General features: G+C 36.3%; 1 protein-coding gene across 3 annotated transcripts; it reads left to right on the top strand.

Moving 5' to 3' along the window:
- The first annotated feature begins 660 nt into the window (after positions 1–660).
- LOC132124357 (sodium-dependent neutral amino acid transporter B(0)AT2-like) lies at positions 661–8941 on the top strand. Of its 3 annotated transcripts, none has more exons than XM_059535371.1 (12): positions 661–889; positions 2991–3221; positions 3299–3456; positions 4220–4340; positions 4472–4647; positions 4790–4900; positions 5429–5670; positions 5797–5980; positions 6948–7149; positions 7303–7462; positions 7542–7704; positions 8582–8941. In XM_059535371.1, exons 2-12 carry the CDS (start codon positions 3017–3019, stop codon positions 8891–8893), a joined length of 2034 nt encoding a protein of 677 aa, XP_059391354.1. In that variant the 5' UTR covers positions 661–889; positions 2991–3016; the 3' UTR covers positions 8894–8941. The 3 variants fall into 3 exon arrangements, with proteins under 3 accessions (XP_059391354.1, XP_059391355.1, XP_059391353.1); XM_059535372.1 differs by lacking the exon at positions 661–889 and adding an exon at positions 1989–2033; XM_059535370.1 differs by lacking the exon at positions 661–889 and adding an exon at positions 2011–2033 and having other exon boundaries at positions 3017–3221.
- The last annotated feature ends 6627 nt before the right edge of the window (positions 8942–15568 follow it).

Here is a 15568-nt window from a genome sequence, read left to right as displayed (position 1 = left end):
AATGAACAGTTCCTTTAAGAAATTGCCGTGAATACAATAGACAATAGGCAGAAGAGAGTCCTCAATGAGACACACATAAATAATATGTCAAGCAGAACATCTCTATTCAATGGACAATTCATCTGTAATAGCCATCAGACAAATGAAGTAGGACAATATTTCAAATCGCATGAGAGTCTCTTATACTCACCTCAGCATTACACTGCTGAAGACATTTGTCTTCTGAATAGTTTTCTCAAAACTAGATGTATTTTGATAGTGTTTTTACCGCCCCAGACATTCCTCTCACAGATAGCAGGAGAAATCTGAGATGCAAAAATGTCTTGAGTAAGTGATCTGGACTGGCCTATCTCTATTTCTAAACTTATTTCACCATTATTGGCTCATTTAGTCTGATACTGTGTATCCCCTTTACTAAAACAGTTGAAATAGTCAATGCAATCAAAATTAGTTTTTTGGCTTTTAGTCTGTAAATAAGCTTTGAGGTCATACATGCAAAATTCAAACTTGATCTTTTAGCTGATATGACCCCAAATACCGATTATTATTATTATTAATTCAATTTTACATAGTCTTTTTCCAGCACATGATATGGCGCCAAAACCGTTTGGGCGGGTCTTACTAGTGATTGACAGCTGGAATGTAACGCAACGTGGCAAAATAAACACCATAGAAATGAGCTTTCTTTTCGATGTTGAAACATATGAATTTTAAAATGCAGATGAGCGTTTAGTCCCGACGCATTTTATAGTTTTATTGGTCTTTGGGGTCTTGGCATTTCATGAATTAGAAGTGTTTAAAACTGAAAATGTATTTGATTTGTGTCTGATCTTCAGAGGACGAGGAGGTTTTCATAGAGGAGTCTACTACCTTATCAATCCTCAAAGAGGTAGGTTATAATAAACGTTGTTTATTATTAATATTATTTACTTGTTAGTAAGTCAGATGACATTCCATAGTTTTAGTTAAAAACTAAAATGGAGAGCCTATGCAGTTTTTATGTTGCTTGTATTAAATTAAACTCTTAGGCAATTATTAGCCCTGGCAAGGCTTATTTACAATACCATCAAGAGTACATTTTGTGTCCTGGTCAGTTGGGTCACTTTTTGACAGTGAAATAAGATGCAAAGTACCAGCAGCGCCACGAGCTGGAGCGACTTTTACAATCTCAGTATAATTCTGTTCTGGAATTGCATCCATCAACTTTCTGAAGAGCCATATGTCGGCTGTACAGCACATGGAGAATCATGCTAAAAATATAAATCCATCTGATGATATAGAGGCAGATGGTTACTGTAAACTGATTCGAATGCGCTACAAAGAAAAACAAAAGTAATCTTTGTTTTGTGTATTAGCTACAGAAAAAAATGAATGCATCAATAACGTTGAGCGTTTCTATAAACCACATTAACGTGATATTTAGCCACTGAAATGTGGACTTTTCCAAGGGAACCCCGTCCAAAAAAAAAAACCTCCTAGTATTTTATTTCCTTAAAAGGGTTGCCAGGTTTTCACAAGAAAACCCGCCCAATCGCGTTTCGAGGGGTCCCCAGTTAAAAATCGCTTTCCATGGGTTGAAATACACGTTTTTTGGCGGGGTCCCCCTGCTAAAATTCGCATTCCAGGGGAAAAAATATCATGTTATCCTTATCGCTTCAAACCAGCGGACACAAAAAAATAACTCGCGGCAACAGTAGTGTTAAAGCGCGGACTTGTTAACAGTTCCCCGGAACGTGACTTATTTGACGGATTTTGTTGTGAAGGCCTGGCAACCCTGGTGGGCGGGGTAATACACGTCAATAAACATTAGAAGACGAAGGGGAATGTGTTTCCAAACCCGCGAAGTTAGATGTATTTATCGCTGTATACTTTAAATCCATGTTTTTTCCTGTTTGTATTTGTAAGGTTCGACTGGGGAACTCGAGAAGAGGTGTTTTTAAGCGGATTTGAGCCGCACGTGTGATCCGGTGCGCGCTCCGCAAGTCATTAACACGTGCGCTGACCTTTGAGATTCAATGACTAAAACTACATCAGTGGAAATGTATTTATTATTATATATTTATATAATTTACTATGTATGCAAATATATTAATAGTAAGCTTTACATGCTAATTTGGACGCATATTTCATTTTTTTTTAATATGTGAGATGCACTAGGCGGTCTCTTTGAATGCTTAAGTTAGATCTCACTAAACCGCTTTTGGTTTGGATTCATCTTGTACTGAAGAAACTTATTTATGCATTTATTTCACTGAATTATCAGTTATAGAGCAAACAAAGTGGCAGTTGGGCGATATTTCCTGCTTGTCAGAGTGAGAAACATGACACACTACGTAAACATGTGACGTCACGTTTTTTTTTAGGTCTTAAAGAGACAGTTCACTTGAGTTATTTTTGCATTTGACGTTACCCTCTCTGTGACCTTGAAAGTAGTCACCAATCTTTTTTAGTTTTTTTTTTTGTTTGGTTTAAGTCAATTTTGAATCCTTAATCACTTGAATATTGCCATAATTATTAGAATAATTAGTTTTTTGATGATTATGATGATGATAATGCACTTATATTATAGTATTAAGATACAGTAATATTTTATGGTGTAATTTGTATTTTCAATTAAATATATTAAAAGATTTAATTCTGTAAATCTAGATACATTTTAATTGCATGTTATAAGCGTCTCTATATAATAAACGGTATCGCTTAAAATATTCATAATCGTGCAGATGTTAGAAATAAAAATCATAGCATGCATTATAAGCAAACAACATCGAGATGCAGTTGAGTTCGCTTTAAAGTTTGTTTAGTGGTTTCACATTTAAAACACATTGTTTAAAACATATGGTCTGATTGATTCATAAGTAAATCCATTTTTAAAATCCATATCCAGTGTTCAAAGAAGGCTAGAAGATCGATTTTAATAGCTGCATGTCTTATAATAATAATAATAATAATAAACCCGCTCTGGCTTTATGCGTTATTTGTTTGAATAGGCAAACAGCGTCTATTTCTCTCTCAGATGATGTCAGAGAAGCCGCCGTTGCCTGTGGACGGCCAGCGGGACGCGTCTGAAGCAGGTTTAGGGGTCGTGCAGGAAGTCATGCAGGAAGTGGCCCGAGACGGCTGGGACAGTAAGGTGGAATACTTCCTCGCTCAGCTGGGATTCAGTGTGGGATTGGGAAATGTTTGGAGGTTCCCGTACCTTTGCCACCAGAACGGAGGAGGTGAGTGAGGACGAGATCGTTTCGATTGGATGCATTGATTGTTTTTGTTTTATATTTGTCATGTTACTGTCTATCAGGAGCGTTCATCTTGCTGTATGTGCTGTTGATGGGGCTGGTCGGCGTGCCGTTGTTTTTTCTGGAGCTGGCGGCGGGTCAGAGCATCAGACAGGGCAGCATCGGCGTCTGGAGGCACATTTCTCCTAAATTTGTTGGCATTGGCTACTCCAGCTGTGTGGTGAGCAATATTATGTTTTATTGCACAGTTGCACTGGTGCATAATATAGAAACTTTGTTTTAGCTGACTTCACAAAATTAATACAAGTACCCCTGCTGTTAGTAATTTTATTGCTAAATGGCATATTATAATGTCAAAATGACATAATTAAGCCTTTTTTCCCCTGTGAAAATTAATTCTTCATTCCGTAAAATGGCTAAAATATATCTAAACACATTTACCACTTTTAAAACTGGTGGTCTTAGTTTCATATATAAAGTACCTTTTTTTTTTTTATAAATCACATTTAAAAGTTGCATATAGAACCTCACAACGTTATTTATGCAATTGTAAATGCATTCAAAAACATAGTATTGTCTAATAATTGTTATCAACAAAATCCCAGAAAATTTTGATTTTTTTATTTCAGTAGCGCACACCCCTACCATACAACATTAATGTTTTATTTTTTTAAAGGTCTTAAAAAGCCTCAAATTTGACTTTAAAAAATGTGCAGGTATTCTGTTATAAAGCATTTTATGTATTGCTCTCTGCATTGTCAGATACTTAATGTATAGTAGGAAACAGGAGCTGTTTCAAATCTCATTTTTGATACTGATGCACTGCAGTTTTAAAGTGAAAATGCTCAGCAATAGTAAATTTGCTCATGATTTGTGTACTAAAAACAACAGATAGACATATAAATAACATTAAAACTTGATTTTGACAATGTTAATGTATTCTTTAATGCACTGTTTTCCTTTCTCTCTTTTAATTTTCCCAGGTGTGTTTCTTTGTAGCTCTGTATTATAACGTCATCATTGGTTGGAGTATTTTTTACTTGGGAAGTTCCTTCCAGTATCCTTTACCTTGGGAAAACTGTCCAACAGAAGGGAATGGCACCGGTAAGGATTAGTAGTTTGTGTAATGCAATATAAAATGAGTAATTTTTAGTCGTGAGATTAGATGTGGAGAACTGATGCCAGAAATGTGACTTATGTTTATATGGAGGTGCATTTCTTGTTTTTGCTCATAGTGAAGGAATGTGCCGCCAGCTCTCCCACGGTGTATTTCTGGTACCGTAAAGCTCTGGATATCACAGATTCCATTGATGAAACAGGAGAGTTTAACCCCATCATCACTGTATGTCTGCTGGCCGCTTGGGTCATCGTTTGTCTGGCCATGTACAAGGGCATCAAATCGACCGGCAAGGTACTTGGAGTTTGTGTCAGTGTATATGTATGAGTGTGTGTGTGTGTGTATATATATATGTATATGTATATATGTATATTTATATGTATATGTATATATGTGTGTGTTATTGATATTATTAATCAGTATGTGTTGTGTGTAGGTGATGTATTTCTCCTCCGTGTTTCCATACGTTGTGCTGTTGTGTTTCCTGATCAGAGGCATGACGCTGGACGGGGCGTCCGAGGGCATTAAATTCATGTTTTACCCCAGGGTATGTAGATAATTGCATGACTTTTTAAGTTGAGTGTTAAGCTGAGGTTCAGATTATGGGAAAATGTATTAATTAGATAATATAGTCCATAAATAAAATCACTAAAATGGTGTCTTCTCTGTATTGTCAGGTTATATAGACTGGAAAAAAAACTGATGTAGAAATAGTTTTCCTTTTTTTTTGTTTAATTAATTTAAGTAATTTGCTTCCAGAGCACATTTTTTAAATGCATTTAGCTTTATTTTTGTTTCACTTTTAGTTGTAGTAATTTCAGTACTTATTTGAGTTGCCAACATTTCTCTTTTTTTTTCCCCCCCATCTAATATTTATCATTTATTTCAGCTGTATTTAAATTACTTAATGTTTTAAACACTTTCAGTTTTTAGTTAACAATAATAACACCACTCAAAATGAATCTCTTTTTCTTATCTAATCGTGTTATATGTGTAGTGTAACTCTGAAGCTGTTCACAATCAGATTCCCAAAGTGAGTTTGCAGTAAGGGTCTGTTGTGGTTGATTTCTCTCAGCTGGAGATCTGGGCTGATGTTCAGGTGTGGCGTCAGGCAGCGACTCAGGTCTTCTTCGCTCTGGGTTTGGGTTTCGGTTCTGTGATCGCATATTCTTCCTTCAACCCGCGGAACAACAACTGCCATCGAGACGCGTTCACCGTGTCTGCAGTCAACTTCATGACGTCTGTTCTGGCCTCGCTGGTGGTGTTTGCAGTGCTAGGCTTCAGAGCCAAAACGATTGCCACAGAGTGTGTTAAACGGTCAGTAAAAATTATTTGTGAATGCACTTCTGCATATGGGAATGGGAATGCATATTATAATGCCTGAAGTACCTTTATGTATATTTTCCAGAAGCGATATGATGTTTAGCTGTGTGTTTGTTGCAGTAACGTGAAGGCCGTGTTTGAAGCGATGTCCAGCACTCATCTCCCTGACCTCCTCATCAATGCATCAGATGTGGAGAGCGTCTCATTGAACGAGTATGAGCACTGGTACAGGACTCAGGGCCAGCAGCTGAGTAACCCCGGGTACAACATCACCGCCTGCAGCCTGGAGGATGAGCTGAAACAGGTGCAGAACAGAACCACATCTTTTATATTTCCTGAAGAAAATGTGAGTGATGCAAGACTTTCTTTCCTATTGCATTGCTTGATGTTTCGGGTGGTTGCTAGGGTATTATTGGAATATTTTGGGTGGTTGCTAGGGTATTCCTGTGATGTTTTAGGTGGTTTCTGGGGTATTACTTTGTTTTTGATTGTTTGCTAGGTTATTGGAATGTTTTGGGTGGTTGCCAGGCTATTGGAATGTTTTGGTGGTTGCTAGGGTATTGCTTTGTTTTTGAGTGGTTGCTAGGCTATTTGAATGTTTTGGTGGTTGCCCAGGGAGTCTTTCTTAGTTTTTGGGTGGTTGCTAGGGTATTGCTTTGATTTTGAGTGGTTGCTAGGTTATTGGAATGTTTTTGTGGTTGCTGGGGTATTGCTTTGTTTTTGAGTGGTTGCTAGGTTATTGGAATGTTTTGGGTGGTTGCTAGGCTATTGGAGGATTCTGGTGGTTGCTGGGGTATTGCTTTGTTTTTGAGTGGTTGCTAGGTTATTGGAATGTTTTGGGTGGTTGCTGGGGTATTGTAATGTTTTGGTGGTTGCTAGGGTATTGCTTAGATTTTGAGTGGTTGCTAGGTTACTTGAATTTTTTTGGGTGGTTGCTGGGGTATTATGTTATATGATTATATGTGGTTGCTAGGCTATTGGAATGTTTTGGGTGGTTGCTAGACTATTGGAATGTTTTGAGTGGTTGCTAGGTTATTGGAATGTTTTGGGTGGTTGCTAGGCTATTGGAATGTTTTGGTGGTTGCTAGGGTATTGCTTTGTTTTTGAGTGGTTGCTAGGCTATTGGAATATTTTGGTGGTTGCTGGGGTATTGTTTTGTTTTGGGTGGTTGCTAGGTCTAAAATATGAATATGTCTGTAGTTATGCTCGGTTGCCTAGTATCTCTTTGGTTAAGAATGACTCTGTTAAAGTTTGATCTCTTTCTCTCTCAGGGTGTGGAGGGAACTGGTTTAGCATTCATAGCGTTCACTGAAGCCATGACGCTGTTTCCTGGGAGTCCGTTCTGGTCGGCGCTGTTCTTCCTCATGCTGCTCAATCTGGGTTTGTCCACCATGTTCGGCACCATGGCAGGAATACTGACCCCGCTGACGGACACCTTTGAGACCCTGCGTAACCACAAACTCCTCTTTACAGGTAACACTCCCACCCGTTCTGTTGCTCTTTTAATGTATATTTGGGTTTATCTTTGAAATGTCCGTCTCTTGGTTTTAATCTGTTGTGTTTTGCATGTACGCATCACCCCTGTGATTGGTCCGTCTGATCATTATTTTTCCCCATCTCTCCCAGCATGCAGCTGTGCGCTGGGCTTTCTGATCGGTCTCACATTCACTCAGCGCTGTGGAAACTACTTTGTGACAATGTTTGATGACTATTCCGCCACACTTCCCCTCATCATCGTGGTCATCTTTCAGACCTTGAGCGTGGCCTGGGTTTATGGAGCAGACAGGTATCACAGACTCTCTGAGAGCGAACACAAGTGGTTTTTTGTGGTTTAATGTGCATAAACACAATGTATTTTAATGCAGGTTTTTGGAGGACCTGAGGCAGATGTTGGATCGACCGGTTCCGGTGGTGTATAAGTACTTGTGGAAATACGTGTGTCCGGCTGCTATGCTGGGGCTCTTGGGTGCCAGTCTACTAAAAATGATCTTAGAGCGTCCCACATACACCGCCTGGAACAGAGAAAAGGTAAAACCACACATGTGCTCTTGCAAGTAAACCTTTACTTTAAACTTTGACCGTATTGAGCCTGCTGTATCATTCGATGTGCAGATTTCTAATGTCTCTGAATGATCCGCACGATCAAACCTGTTGCGAACAATATACTACATGTCGTCTGTTTAATAGTTTCTATTTAGAATTTTTTTTAAGCATTTAAAATGCCTTTTAAGTCCACATTAACTTTTTAGGTTGTTTTTTTTGGGGTTTTTTTTGTAAAATCTGATTTTTTTTTTTTTTTTTTTAAGTAAACGTAAGAGTATCTTTATATATTTTTAATTAATATTTCAAAACTTAAGCAATTTTGGGTTACTTGATCCATCTTTTTTTTTTATTGTTCAAATACGAGTTTCAAATATGATCATCAGGCTATTGAGGAATGTTTATTCATCTCTCAATCATCTTTGCATATTATTACGAACAAAGCTCTGTGGTTTCAAAACATATAATGCAAAGTATTAAAATATCATCTTACTAAAACATATTATTGGGAGATATAGAATATTATATATAGAAACGAATATTTATATGCATTTTATCCAAGTAGTCTGCTATAGTTATAAAGATCCAATTGGTTTAGATTACAACCTTTCAGAATTTTTGTCTATAAATAAGTGTCTGCAATATTTTTGTGAGCTCTTTTTTCCTCCATTTTCATCATACTATATTAACCATAAAAGATGGTTTAAATATGATACTCATGCATTTTTTTGGTTTGTTTGTTTTTGACTAAGGGTTCAATGCGCGGTCTGTTTTATTATTACTATTATTATTTTTCTGACTGCTATTTCATATGTCAGGTTTTACAGAGTTAATTAACATAGCTCTATCCAAAATTTTCTCCCAGGCGTCTAAAGAAAATCTGCCTTATCATGACTGGGCTCTTGCTGTCCTGAGCACGCTCATCATTGTCGCCTTTCTTCCTGTTCCTATCGGATTCATTCATTCCCTTGTCCTGGAGCGGCTCGGCCAGTCGCCGTCAGACGCTGAGGTGGGATACATGCCGTGTGCCAGCACAGACATAGACCTGACCCCTCTCGGCACCTTACCTCCTTCAGGAGATGACCCCAATCCATTTCCCCCTTTGCTTCATGAAAACCATGACTCTCGATTGCCGAACGGCCACATTGAACACTTCGAATCAAGTTCTGATTTATGAGAAGAAACTACGTTAAGAGTTTACAAACATCTAAGGAAGGATCTATTTAATTCAAAACATTTCATTATTGTACTTTGCTGTTGGGAACAATCATTTCTATTTGTGCATTCTGGCACACAAACTCTGTGTGTGTGTGTGTGTGCTTTATTATGTTTCATCTTAATGGTTTTAAAAATACTTAATTGTCTATGCAAAATATGAGGGAAATTTATTTGTGAGGAAAAACATTCCATTGGATTAAAAAAAAAAAATGTTGTAAAAAAAAAAAAAATTATCAACTACAGCCATCCTTAAAAAAAATATATATATATATTTAAATTTTCTTCTAGCCATAGTTTGTATGTGACGCATGATTTCTTATGAAGTGTTTTCTTTTTCAGAACAATTTCATAGATTTTTCTATTAATTTTATATTGTACAGAAATATTTGTTGCTGGAATTTATTTTTTAAAATATCCCCCCTTTTTATTTTTCCAAACACGGTCTCAGACATGTTTCTAAAAGCGAACATCTGATCGGCAGGACGGACATTTTATGGCTTCTAGTCACTGTGAAGTAAAGTTATCCTTTCCTCTCTCAGGGGTTTGAACTCTCTGTAAGTGGTTTGTTCTGGTCTGTAGTGTGTGTGTATGTGTGTGTGTGTGTGTGTATATATAATGAAATGGTGTAATTTAACTATATTCCTCATGTTATATACTTGAGAAATCTCAGATCATTACGGGTAATTTTATTTTCTTCATTATAAATGTTCCACGGCACAGTGTGTTTTCAATATTTCCTCTCCTGCTTTGTCAAAGTCAGAAACTTGATTCTGAAGTCTTGGGTTTGTGTGAATGCTGTGAGGGAAAAACAAACATTTTGTACAGTTTGCCTCATGATGATGATCTAGTTTATGTATAAATTGATATTTGACTTATGGATTTTGGTTTCTTTTTCTGTAAAAATGTCAATCTTTTATATGGGTCTTAAACATCTGGATTATTTTACTTTTTTACTTTATTGGCATGAAGGAAAAAAAATACATTATATACTGTATATATTTATATATATATATATATATATATATACATACATATACATATACATACATATATACAGTCGTGGCTAAAAGTTTTGAGAATTACATAAATATTAGTTTTCAAAAAGTTTGCTGCTAAACTGCTTTTAGATCTTTGTTTCAGTTGTTTCTGTGATGTACTGAAATATAATTACAAGCACTTCATACGTTTCAAAGGCTTTTATCGACAATTACATGACATTTATGCAAAGAGTCAGTATTTGCAGTGTTGGCCCTTCTTTTTCAGGACCTCTGCAATTCGACTGGGCATGCTCTCAATCAACTTCTGGGCCAAATCCTGACTGATAGCAACCCATTCTTTCATAATCACTTCTTGGAGTTTGTCAGAATTAGTGGGTTTTTGTTTGTCCACCCGCCTCTTGAGGATTGACCACAGGTTCTCAATGGGATTAAGATCTGGGGAGTTTCCAGGCCATGGACCCAAAATTTCAACATTCTGGTCCCCGAGCCTCTTAGTTATCACTTTTGCCTTATGGCACGGTGCTCCATCGTGCTGGAAAATGCATTGTTCTTCACCAAACTGTTGTTGGATTGTTGGAAGAAGTTGCTGTTGGAGGGTGTTTTGGTACCATTCTTTATTCATGGCTGTGTTTTTGGGCAGAATTGTGATTGAGCCCACTCCCTTGGATGAGAAGCAACCCCACACATGAATGGTGTCAGGATGCTTTACTGTTGGCATGACACAGGACTGATGGTAGCGCTCACCTTTTCTTCTCCGGACAAGCCTTTTTCCAGATGCCCCAAACAATCGGAAAGGGGCTTCATCGGAGAATATGACTTTGCCCCAGTCCTCAGCAGTCCATTCACTATACTTTCTGCAGAGGTTTCCCAAGGTTTTTTTCTCCATTCTGTCACCGATGGAGTTTCGGTTCCTTGCCGCTGTCGCCTCTGGCTTGCTTAGTTGGGGTCACTTCATCTACAGCGATATCGTTGACTTGATTGCAAATAAATGCACAGACACTATTTAACTGAACAGAGATGACATAACTGAATCCAATGATGAACTGCCTTTAACTATCATTTTTGCATTATTGACACTGTTTTCCTAATGAATGTTGTTCAGTTGCTTCGACGCAGTGTACTTTGTTTAAAGCGCTATATAATTAAAGGTGACTTTGACTTTGACTTTGGCTTGCTGGACTTTCTTGGACGCCCCGAGGAGCCTTCTTTACAAGAATTGAACCTCTTTCCTTGAAGTTCTTGATGATCCTATAAATTGTTGATTTAGGTGCAATCTTAGTAGCCACAATATCCTTGCCTGTGAAGCCATTTTTATGCAACGCAATGATGACTGCACGCGTTTCTTTGCAGGTCACCATGGTTAACAATGGAAGAACAATGATTTCAAGCATCACCCTCCTTTTGACATGTCAAGTCTGCCATTCTAACACAATCAGCCTGACATAATGATCTCCAGCCTTGTGCTCGTCAACATCCTCACCTGAGTTAACAAGACGATTACTGAAATGATCTCAGCAGGTCCTTTAATGACAGCAATGAAATGCAGTGGAAAGGTTTTTTTGGGATTAAGTTCATTTTCATGGCAAAGAAGGACTATGCAATTCATCTGATCACTCTTCATAACATTCTGGAGTATATGCAAATTGCTATTATAAAAACTTACGCAGCAACTTTTTCAATTTCCAATATTTATGTCATTCTCAAAACTTTTGGCCACGACTGTATATATATATTATAAAATATTATAAAATGTTTTATAACAATAGCATTTTATAACTCATGGTATATGTTTTAGTGTTTTAATATTTGAATGTTTCATTTTCAGTTAAATGAATCACTGAAAATTATTTGCATAAAAATATTAAGTTACTTTAGTAAAACATCTTAATGTGTAATGATACATTTTTTTTTTTTTATATAAAAATTGAAGTGTGTGTGTAGTTATATAAAGAGCTTTATATTTGTGTGTGTGTGTGTGTGTTTATTTATTAATTATTATCATTATTATTTTTTTTTTTTGAAGGTTTAATAACCTGACTCCAGTCCTCTCTAGCTGTTTTTGTGCTGGTCATCACGTGTGTGTGTGTGTGTGTGTGTGAGAGCTAATGGTCCTGGGACTTTGGTTGTTATGGTGTGAAGCTCCACCCTGGAACGACGATCCACAAACAAAGTGATGCTCAGCGCAGCTGAAAGACACAAATCACCAGAGGAGAAAACTTCCTAGAAACCGAGAGATCAGGTAAGCGGAAAAAGTTTTAAATCAGAAAGATTTGAAGAATCTTTAGTGTGATTGTCACCTGCTGTTCTTAGGTTTTGTACTGAGCGTTTTGAGCACGGAAGTGGGATGTATTTGTTGTTGGATTGTTCAGAATGTAAATACGCAAAATGCTTTCAAGCACATGACCTCTGATTCACATCAGATCAAAGGATCTTACTGACTTCATGCACCAGTTTGATTATTTCTAATACAAAGAACACACCTTAACTTCAAGAGATGATATAACTTTTTTTTTTTAAAGTGCAAAAATAAATAAACATTCCCAGCAGTTGTCTTGTCTGCATCTCTAAATCACAGGCAGCTGGGCCCTTATAAAATGATTTATATACTATTATATTAGTTTGTTTTTTTATGCTTTTGTCATTTTTATTCATTTTTCTTTTTATTTAGCTTTATTTTAGTTTTAGTAGTTCTTTATTTTTCTTTATTCATTTAGATGCCAAGCAACATTTTTAATTCAAGTTTTTCACCTAATATTTTATTTTATTGATTTTTAAGTTTTACTAGTTTGTTTTAGTTTAATCAATGGTAGTAAATACTCATGTATTTGTCATTATGTGAGCTAATAAAGGAAAGGAAGCGTGAGAACGTGATGAACAGAGGAGTGCTGTTCTGCACCAGGACACTAGAAGTCTGCTGGATCATATCATTTTCTGTCTTGTGTGTGCAGTATGCTGAAGTGGACGCTGTTGGTGGTGTGTGCCAGTGTGTGTTTGGGTCAAAATCCGATCAACACCGACCCAGAAGAAGAAACCGAACTGACCTCTGATAAGCACGACCGCATCATTCTCAAACAAACCTGTGAGAGAGAGACACACACACACTCACTCACTCACACGTGTTTGTCTTTTTGTGAAAAGTGTGTTCATCCCATAGGTGTAATGGTTTTTTTACTGTACAAACTGTATATTCTATGGCCCTACACCAACCCTACACCTAACCCTCACAGGAAACTTTGTGCATTTTTAATTTCTCAAAAAAACTCATTCTGTATGATTCATAAGCGTTTTGAAAAGTGGGGACATGGGTTATGTCCTCATAAGTCACCCTCTCCTTGTAATACCTGTGTCATACCCATGTCATTATACAGAGTTGTGTCCTGATATGACACACACACACACACACACACACACACACTCACACACTCACTATCATCTGGTGTGTGTTTGTCCTGCAAGCTAGTTGCTATTTTATTTATTCTTTTTCTCTTCTCTGGTGTTTTCTGTTGTGTTCATTTCTGTTTAGCTGTGTTCTCTGTATTTCATTTCAGATTTTAATTTATAATATCTTTTTATTAGTAATATTTATTAGTAGTTTATTTCAATATTTTATTTATTTATTTTGGTTGAGATTTCCTACCAGAATGTAGGTGCTGTTCGTATGATATATTCATTTTAAGATTTGTTGGGATTTATTTATTTAATTTCATTTTATTAGTAACATTTATTAGTAGTTTATTTCCTTATATATACATTTTTACATTTAATATTTTTTTTATTTAATTTAATTTTAATTTTTTTTATTTAAAATATATATAAATAATTTTATTTTAAGATAATTATTTTTTTTATTAATATTTATCAATAGTTTTTTTTTCCACCAGGACATGACTGAATAAAGATGCTGTTCCTATGCTGTTCATTTTAAGCCTGACTGACCTGTGACCTCTGACCTGTGTGTTTTACACTGGCAGATGTTCATATGATGAAGAACAATAATAAGCTGGGTGTGTTCATCGCTGCCGCTATAGGAACTCTGACGCTGATGGCGGTGGTTTACTGCATCTACAACCAGTTTTACAGCCAAAACATTTACTCACACACTCAGCTGCATGAATCAGGTGCTCACAAATTAAACAACAGCCTCACTGTCCCACAATGCATCGCACTACATGCTTAAAAAAGCTAAGAATTTAAGAGATTATACATGGTAATAAATGTACTTTTTAATGCATTCTGCATTGCATAGATTAAAAAAGTTTAATTTGAAAAAAAGTTCTGTGCTGCTTTGTGTATCAAGATAGACTCATAAAACGTCTCCGCTTCTGTCTGTCAGATATCGCTCTGGATCTGAGCAGCTCCTCTTCGTCTGTGTTTTCTGGGTATGTGATGGAGGGATGGATGCAGCAGAGGATGGAGAAAGGAGGAGGGAGCTACGGCTCTCTCTCTGACACTCCTTCAATAATAACGCTCCCTCCTCCTCTTTCACCTCCTCAGCGTTCGTCTCCCTTTCACTCGCTCTCTCGGTCCAGACCGCCGCCTCTGAGGACTATTTCAGCCCAGGATCTGGAGAAGAGCTTCATCTGAGTGTGTGTGTGTGTGTGTGTGTGTGGGTTTAGTTTACAGCTGTATGCTGAAGTGATGTGGCTCCTGACAGCTTATATGGCTTTCTAACCTCTGCTGCAGACACTCAAACCTGACCTTTAACCTTTCCAGATTTGAATGCAGAACTGCAGTGCTTGATGTAACAATCTTTCAATATTTAATCATTAGAATGTTCTGTTCTCTCTAGTGTGTTCCATTAAGCATGCTGTTGGTTTCTGTTAGTAATTTTCTATTCATTTTCTTTGCTATTATTACGCAAAATGTAACATTGCTTACATATTTTGCTATTATATTCTATTATACTCTCTGTTTTATTATTTTGTTTACTTCTATTTACTCTATTCTGTTTTTTTAATCTCCCTTGTTTTATTCCATTCTGTTTTCCTCTTTTCTAGAAGTATACAGAATGTAACATTCCTTAAAGATTAGATTGTGATTGAAATGCTATATTCTATTCTTTAAATATTTAATTATTAGAATAATATGAACTAGAGTGGAATGGATTTAAAAACTCAAAATGAAAAAAAAATAGTTAATGTATTTGGTGTCATTAACAGTAAATAATCATTTTATAGTACTCAATAAAGGTTAATGTTAATTTCTACTTAAATTTCAAGTTGTATAATTTAAAGTTAGTTAAATGTATTATAAACAAACATGAATTATCAATATTTTTTTTTTCAAAATAATCTCTTCTGCTCAACCAAGGCTGCATTCATTTAATCAAATGTACAGTAATTTTGTGAAATATTATTTAAAATAGCTGTTTCCAGTTTGAATAGTTTTACAAATGTAATTTATTCCTACATTTTCAGCATCATTACTCCATTCTTTAGTGTCAGTTTATTATAAATTTACAATAACCTTGACCGATTAATGCTAAATTATAATAACTTAGTTCATTGCTAAATGATAATACCTAAAGCATTTAATAATGTAAAACTTAAAAGCTTTGAGCATTAATAAATAGTTTATTGCATTGTCATCTATGAATACTCAAGTTCTGTTCAGGCTCAGCAGGTCAGTTCTGGAGC

This window comes from Carassius carassius, chromosome 42 (assembly GCF_963082965.1).
Source record: "Carassius carassius chromosome 42, fCarCar2.1, whole genome shotgun sequence".
Taxonomy (NCBI): domain Eukaryota; kingdom Metazoa; phylum Chordata; class Actinopteri; order Cypriniformes; family Cyprinidae; genus Carassius; species Carassius carassius.
The sequence above is the reverse complement of the archived record's forward strand: the minus strand, read 5'-3'. Positions and strand labels throughout refer to the sequence as shown.

Coding starts and splice junctions, on each gene's coding strand:
- LOC132124357 (XM_059535370.1), top strand. Junction 4,341..4,471: donor AACAGAAGGGAATGGCACCG/GTAAGGATTAGT, acceptor TTTTGCTCATAG/TGAAGGAATGTGCCGCCAGC. Junction 4,901..5,428: donor AATTCATGTTTTACCCCAGG/GTATGTAGATAA, acceptor GATTTCTCTCAG/CTGGAGATCTGGGCTGATGT.